Source organism: Crocuta crocuta, unplaced genomic scaffold (genome assembly GCF_008692635.1).
Source record: "Crocuta crocuta isolate KB4526 unplaced genomic scaffold, BGI_CrCroc_1.0 scaffold1304, whole genome shotgun sequence".
Lineage (NCBI taxonomy): Eukaryota > Metazoa > Chordata > Mammalia > Carnivora > Hyaenidae > Crocuta > Crocuta crocuta.
Window position 1 is genome coordinate 455136 of NW_027531278.1, and position 8253 is coordinate 463388.

The 8253-nt window shown below is 42.3% G+C and overlaps 1 protein-coding gene across 1 annotated transcript in view; it reads left to right on the forward strand.

Moving 5' to 3' along the window:
* MTM1 (myotubularin 1) overlaps nucleotides 1-8253 on the forward strand; it is a 74913-nt gene that overhangs the window by 61356 nt on the left and 5304 nt on the right. The window contains exons 12-14 of the mRNA XM_077771214.1: nucleotides 387-479; nucleotides 1239-1352; nucleotides 5455-5631. Of these exons, the coding sequence (XP_077627340.1) occupies nucleotides 387-479; nucleotides 1239-1352; nucleotides 5455-5631 (384 nt within the window). The remainder of the gene's footprint in view (nucleotides 1-386; nucleotides 480-1238; nucleotides 1353-5454; nucleotides 5632-8253) is intronic.

Sequence of the window (8253 nt, forward strand, 5' to 3'; positions counted from 1 at the left end):
TAATTATAATAATAAAACTCTTTTGGACATGGTTTCAAGGCTTCAAACTTGAAGGTTGGTCCTTTCACGCCACTAACATAACCGCATCTCCCTGCAGCTGCCCCAGACTGGTACAGAATTCCAGTTAGATGCAATAGTTGGGACATGTGATGACACTTTGCCAGTTGGTATTGCTATCTTATAGATGTTTATATACTTGATTTCCATTAGTTCAAAACCTTACGATATTTTCTATATTGCCAAGGAAAAAGATACTACTTAGTCTCTGAGAAATTCGGCATTGGAAAGCACATCACGGACTTGTATTGTCACGTGTTGTGGATTGCATGCTTTCTCAGTCTTGTACCAATAGATTAAAACAAATTGTCTTCATCAATTCCTTCCAGAGAATAGGTCATGGTGATAAAAACCACGCCGATGCTGACCGATCTCCTATTTTTCTCCAGTTTATTGATTGTGTATGGCAAATGTCGAAACAGGTAAGGGATATGTATAGGATAAAGATCCATTTGACTCAGTGTTTAAATATTTTGATCTAATTTCTGGGATTTGCCTCACAGTAATACAGGGCAGAGAGAGAGATGAAACTTGTTTCATCTCTATTTACATTCATGTTAATAATTGTTGAAGCTGGATGATAGGTATATGGGGTTTGCAGTTTGATTCTCACTACTATTTATGTCTGGGATTTTCCATAATGTTTTATAAATTCAATACCTAACTGCAGCATCTCTGCTAATGGAATTGACAGTACCAAGTGGTCTTTTCCATTCCTTCTATAATGGCATGTGTATATGGAGCTATGTCTGCTAACATATGACACCGTAAATAATGAAATTATCCTATATGCCCTGTGCACCCCGGAGAACTGAGATAATTGGTTTGCTTTCCTATTTATTTAGTTATTTAGTTAGTTATTTTATTTTGAGAGAGAAAGACAGAGTGAGCAGGGGAGGAGCAGAGAGAGACGGAAAGAGAGAATTCCAAGCAGGCTCTGCACTGTCAGCACAGAGCCCAGTATGGGGCTCAATCCCATGAACTGTGAGAGATCATGACCTGAGCCGAAACCAAGAGTCAGAAGCTTAACCAACTGAGCCCCCCAGGTGCCGCTACTTGACATGACTTTAAACCCCTCAGTCCTGTGCAAAGTACCAAGAAATGAGCTGTAGGATGTATNAGTTCTATGAAAGATCAGCCCCAAGTTTTCATGCTTTGTTGGCTTATTTGCTTTTGTCCAGTTCCCTACAGCTTTCGAATTCAATGAACGGTTTTTGATTACAATTTTGGATCATCTGTATAGTTGCCGGTTTGGTACTTTCTTATACAACTGTGAATCTGCTCGAGAAAGACAGGTGAGTGGAAATGCGAATCATTTTAGTTAAACGTGTCTAGTCTGCCATGAAGGGAGAAAAGAAACGATAGGTTGGTTTGTGTGGAATGCAAAAGTTTCTCATTTTTCAACACCAAGCCTGGGTGCTTTCACTTCAGCCAAGGCTTGTTGAGTGTCTGCTGTTTAGTGCAGGGGTAAGACATTGGCTTTGCCCTCAGAGAGCAGGAATGACTTTAAAGGTATGCAAGGTCTACCCCTCCCAAAACACCATAAAAATGTCAGTAAAGGGAATTGCCTTAAAGACTTAACCCTACAAGAACAGGGAACATGATAAAGGAGACGCAGCAACCAAATTTTGGAAGCTGGGACGTTTGTAGATAACTTAGCTTGAGACACTGAGTCTCAGATCAGCGGGGAAGCCAGGAAGCAGCCCTCTTTGCACTGCCTAGTGCCCCAGATGACTCAGGTTTTGGGGCAGAGGGAGAAGGATAAGGCAACCCAAAGGTCTGCTGGGAATCAGCAGTGAGCTTCCCCAGATCCCCTCCACTCTCCCCTGGAGCTGAGGACTCTGGCAGAGGTTTCCTCTCCAGAGAGCATGAGAGTGGGTCTCTGGGCTGGGGACCTGAGTGTCATCTGGCGGTGAGGCGAATGGAGAGGAGCTGGCTCTGAGGGCCCCAGCTCCTTTCCCCTGCTGACTCCCAGCATTCTGGAAGCAGATCCTTATGTTACAGGTGGGATCATGGAAGAACCTCTCTCGCTGAGTGTCGGGGAGGACATGGAGCCGTCATCCACTGTTGGTAGAGATGTAAAATGGTGCAGCCACAATGGATGACCGTCCAGTGACTCCCTCAGAAGGCTAAATATGGAGTTGTCCTAGGATCCATCAGTTCCACTCCTGGGTACATACCCAAGGGAAATGACGACAGGAGTTGAAACAAAAACACACAGATGTTCACAGCAGCACTACTCACAATAGCTAAAATTTTGGTGGCAACAATGCCAGGTCCATCAGCTGAGGATGCGAGAAGCAGAATGTGGTCTGTGTGTACCCTGGAATACTATTCAGTAATAAAAGGGAATGAAGTTGGGGTCCAGGCTACAGCATGGACAAACCTTGGAAACATGCTAAGTGAGGGGGGCCAGACACAGAGGCCACAGATTGCATGATTCCATTTATATGAAATTTCCAGAATCACAGGTCCATGGAGGCAAGAAAGCAGATGAGTGTTAGCCAGGGGCTGGAGAGAGTGGAGGGAGGAGAGAATGGGGTGTGCCTGCCTAATGAGCATGAGGCTTCCATTTGGGGTGATGAGAACAGAACTTGATAGAGGTCGTGGTGGCACAGCATTTGTGAGTGTACTAAAAGCTACTGAATTGTAGACTTTGAAATGGTGAATTTTATGGTACATGAATTCCACCTCAATTAAAAACAATCATCTCTAGGGAAACTGGTCCGAGAAGAAGGACCTGAAGATACCAACACCTAGGGTTCCCCACAGTGAAGCTCAGCTTGACGAGTCTCACAGTCTAAAAGCTTCCACTTGGCTCTTCAGCCCTCCACTCTTACATAGTAGCAGACAGCCAGGAGGGAGAAAAAGCAGCGTGGAGAAGAGTTACCATGTAGGGAGGGGAGAAGCGTACATAAGCAGCATTCATTTACTATCCCAAGAAAGATCAGATAATGTTGGTACTGCGAAATAATAACTGGGTGTTGTTTGGAAAGACCATTTCGAGATCAGAAACCAGCTTGAAATGAAACATATGATGTCCACAGAAATGAAAAGCTCAGAAGAGCTGGAAGATGTGAAATCTCCCAGAAAGTAGAGCATTACAGACAGAGGTGGAACATGGAGACAAGATCACTCCTGGAGATCCAATATCCACATAATAGAGGTTCTAGAGAGAGAAAAAGGGGAGGCCATAGAGCAGGAAATCACAGAAATGATTTGAGGATGTTTCCCAGAATTGAAGTACATGAGTTTCCACATTGAAAGGCCTGCCAAGGGCCCCAGCACAGTGGACAAAAATAGATCCACACTAAGGCACGTCTCTGTGAAGTTTTAAAACAACCGGGGACAAAGAAAAGATCCTCCAAGCTTCCAAAAAGTAAAGGGACAGGTTATTTGCAAATAAACAGATTGAAAAGACAGAATTGTTCAGTATCAGTATTAGAAGCTAGAAGTCAGTAGATCATTGCCTTCAGAATTTGAATTTTTTTTTTATTTTAGAGAGACAGAATGAGAGTGCACGCTGGAGCGGCAAGAGAGACAGGGAGAGAGAGAGAGAGGGAGAGGGAGATAGAGAATCCCAACCAGGCTCCATGCTCAGTGTGGAGCCTGATGAGGGGCTCTATCCCACCACCCTGGGATCATGGCCTGAGCCAAAATCGAGAGTCAGACGCTCAGCGGAGCCACCCAGGCACCCCTACCTTCAGAATTTTGAAGGCAAATGGTGTCAGCCTAGTAGTCTCCAGCCACCAACCTGTCAACCAAACGTTTAGGTAGGCCAAAGATATTCTCAGACATGCATGCGTCAAGACTTCCCTTCCATACCAAACCCTTTCTCTGGAAGCTGCTGGCGTGTCTGCTCCATGCAAACAGGAAAGAAGACTGGAATCCAGCTCAGAGACAGGCAAGTAGGGGTGCTCAGGGCGAAACAGGAAAGAGATCCTAGATGTGAACTGGGCACAAGACTGAGGAGCACCTGGCGTACCTTGCTTTCCTCCAAGGATCAAACTGTGAGCTCCAGAGATAGTGTCAACAGAAGTTCAAGATGTTGGAGGAAGAGTTGGGGATTGAATTAATGATAAATGCCGAGAAAAGTTAGCAAGCCGAATAGGCAGTTGTTAAACCAAAGGAAGGCAACAAAAACTGGAGAGGAAAAGGGACTATGTGGCCTGCCTGGGAAAAGCATTTGCTTCATGATAGGGATCAAAACACTATAATGTCAGTCTCCTGAAAGCTGTGCTCCACACCGAGGGTGTGAGGCTGGACAGAGACTGCCTGTAGCCACATAGCCCCCAGGTAGCGAGGAGAGCATGTTATCTGGAGATGTGGAACTTAAGTACCAGGTGATCAAGTCAGTTTAAAAAACCAGGCACAGTTGCTTGTGGGGAGAGAGGTGAGAGAGAGTTAAGCTTTTTATTACAAACCTCGTCAGGCTACTTGATCTTTTAAACTATGTGCGTGTATAAAAATAAAAAGCATGCAAATAAACACAACACAGTGTAGATTGTGGCATCTGAAAGGTACAAATGAAGTTTTAGGTGGATTCCAAGGAAAGCAGACTTTTGCTGCCATTATTATTGTTCACACATTAATGAAATATGCGTGCTAAAGACTTATCTTCAGCCCCTTACTTCAAGCTTTTCTTTTTAGCATCCAGTTTCAACTTATTGGACCTTTCTTATTGAAGTCATTACTAGGAAGAGTTTCAAATTGTGCGTTTGGTAATTTTAATAGTTGTACCTTTTATTTCCTAAGCTTTGGGTTTTTTCTAGTTTATGCTGAAAATTGGTAAAAATCTGTAATAAACAATGAAAACATGAATCTCTGTATGAGATGATGGGCACTGAATAAAAATGTAAAGATTGAGTGAAGTTTGTTATCTAGGTGTTTTCAAATACCTGAATGCTAGCATATGATAAAGATTAAACATCTGGATGGTTGGTTAAAATCCCTTTATATCTACATACCGACTGTCAAGTAGGCACAGGTGAAGATCTTACAGTTCTAACAAATATAAAATGAAAAGAGCCAGCAGGATCTTGCGATAATTTTCCTTTCTGCTGAATTAAAAAGAACATACTGCCCAGATATGTGTTCATAAATGTTTTACCTCGCCAGGAACAGTCATCTTAGGTCAGTGAATTGCATTTAATGGTACAGCGTTCCGCACCTCTATCTTCCGGCAGAAATAGTGGCTCTTAAGCTAGGCCATTATCTATGCAAATATTGGTAAGTGGCTGCTGGGCACTCACTGGCCCAGGAGGCTTTTTGAGCTATTATGGGGATAATGTAAATGTGTGATTCAAGTTGAAGCTCAAATGTATTGCCACAGGCTGAAAAATGGTTTGCATACTTGTGTGTTTTGACTTAGGCTTTCCACTTTCTCTTTCTCTATAGAAAGTTACAGAAAGAACAGTATCTTTATGGTCGCTGATAAACAGTAATAAAGACAAATTCAAAAATCCCTTCTATACTAAAGAAATCAATCGAGTTTTATATCCAGTTGCCAGTATGCGTCACTTGGAACTTTGGGTGAATTACTACATTAGATGGAACCCCAGAATCAAGCAACAAGTAAGTGAAGTGACATTTTTAAAGGCAGTGATGTGTATTGATTATTGCTTCTGGACTTAGATAATGCCATTTGGTCATTTTTTTCAAAAATATTATGAGGGGGAAATAGACTAAATAAATTACACTTGCTTTCAAATGCAGCTGTAATTAAAAATTGTTTTTAATTGCTAAATCACTTATTTTGATTGGCATTAAATTATGTTCCCATAAGTAATATAATTTTGGGGTACCTAGGTGGCTCAGTCAGTTAAGCGTCTGACTTTAGCTCACATCATGATCTCGCAGTTCGTGGGTTCGAGACTCGCATGGGGCTCTGTGCTGACAGCTAGCTCAGAGCCTGGAGCCTGTTTCAGATTCTGTCTCTCTCTCATTCTGTCCCTCCCCCGCTTACCGCTTACGCCTCTGTCTCTGTCTCTCTCTAGTGAAAATAAACATTAAAGAAAATAATAATACAATTTTTTTTTTACTATAACGTAAACTGATTTGAAGCTCTGGAAAATTTTCAAGTTTTGATAGCAAAGGTTTTCTTTCAATTAGTGGACGTTCTTATACATCATAAGAAAATTCTTTCCGGCAAGTAGACTTAGATAATCGTTCAAGGAACGAAAATATTTTCTAGTATCTACTTCAGGTGGATGTACCAGGTCGGCTAACATCAGAGTGAATTTCACTGAGGGTCTTGTCTTCAAAAATAAAAATAAGTGATCTGTCAGTGGATAGATTGTCCATTTATCAATCAAAACGAGAAACTGATTTTTGGAGCAAAAGATTCCACATTTTAGTGAAGACACACTTGGGCTTCTCCATTTTCCCCCTCTCCACTCTTCTCCAAAATCAGAAGAAAAATACAGCCTGTACTGGAAAGGCATGGAAGCACCACCAGTTTGTGATTTGCTTTAAGTGCTGTAAATCTGCAGTATTTGCAATTGGTCTTTGTAAAGGTTTGCAGGTGTTCCTGTGGTGTGGCTGGTGACTACCTGTTCTCACAGGCCAGCGTGGCGTCAGTGCCAGCTTTAATCCCACTAGAAATCGCGGTGCGACAGCAGGGCCCTGGCGCTGCGGTCTGTCTCTTCAGTTGTTTATCCCACTCGGGCAGCTGGCCACGTGCCAGTCTGTGCTCTCTCTTCCCATTGTGGAATGCCCGCTCCAAGCTGGCACTCTCGTTTCAAGGTCTCTGCTGCTCACATGAAAGGCTTCGGCAATTCAGTAATGGTGGCAATGTGTAATCTCTCCGAAAGTGACAGATTCCAGGGCTGGAGAGCACTCACTTGCTTAGTTTGGGATTCGAGAGCATGTTGAGGGAATTTACTCAGCAGTAGTTCTAGCATTTGAAATCTCAAGTAAAGAGGAAATGGGAATTTTGCCAGGGTTCTAACTGCTATTACAGAGGACATGTTCCTTTTCTAATTAGAAAATATTCTATAGATGTGCACTGTGTCTTATAAATTGATCCTTTTATGTATTGTAGCTTTTTTTAAACCATTAGTAATTAGAAAGCATCAACAATTTCTGTACAGATCCTCTAATCTCCCCTCACCCATTTGTAGTTGGAGAAACTCTCAAAATTGGAGGAATTTAGAGCAATTCGTTTCTGAATATATAAAGGTGACAATTGTGTGACAAGTCAAGTTGGAAGAAACATCATTAGAATAACTTGTGTCTCTATCCCCTTATTTTCATAGAGCTTAGCAAAATGGACCTGGGCCAGATAGGAACACACATTTTTTGATAGAGATTTCTATTTTGAGACAGTAATTGGTCTGTATTATGATCTGTGAAATTTACTCAAAAAAGAAAGTAACTTACCCTTTCTATATAGATTTCTACACATATCTTTGTATTTTCAGAGGGGTGGAGGACACAGAGATTAAGAAGAGGTGGTGTCTGCCCCCAGGAGCTCCCAGCTTGACGGGGGCGCCCAGGAACATAAGCCTATGATGATAGTGCTCAGGGAGAAATGTCATAATAGAAGTGTGAATTAAATGCCTTAGATTTCCTTAAAGATCTCATGTAGAACATTATTTCATACAGAAATAGATTTAAATCCGATCACATAGGGCTTTTTAAATTACAAAATGTAAACCTAAAAAATACACTTAACCACTTAAAAGTGAAGTTGTTGTTCAGTTGTGTGGCCCCGTTGGTACACAGACCTTTACTGGGCACCTGCAGCATTCAGAGCACTGCAGGATCCTATCAGTACTGAAAGACCCAAAAGCAAATACACACAGCCCCTCCCTGCAGTGGGCTCTAGCTTAGAATAAGGCAGGATTAGTGTGCTTTGCTTTGCTTTGACTTTAAATGTTTATTTTGAGAGAGAGATTGTGAGTGAGCAGGGGAGGGGCAGAGAGAGAGAAAGAGAATCCAAGCACCATCAGCGCAACGTCTGACAGAGGGCTTAAACTCAAGAACTGTGAGATCAAGAGCTAAAAAGAAATCAGGAGTCGGATGCTTAACCAACTGAGCCATCCTGGTGCCTCAGGTTTGTGTGCTTTTTAAAAGCAAAAGTCACCAACCTTTGCTACGACATAAAAACACAGCAGAGTTGATGGGAAGACAACTGCTTACGTTTAAAGCGCTCTCCGTAAGCAGATATGGTATGTGCATTAATATGAGGGACTT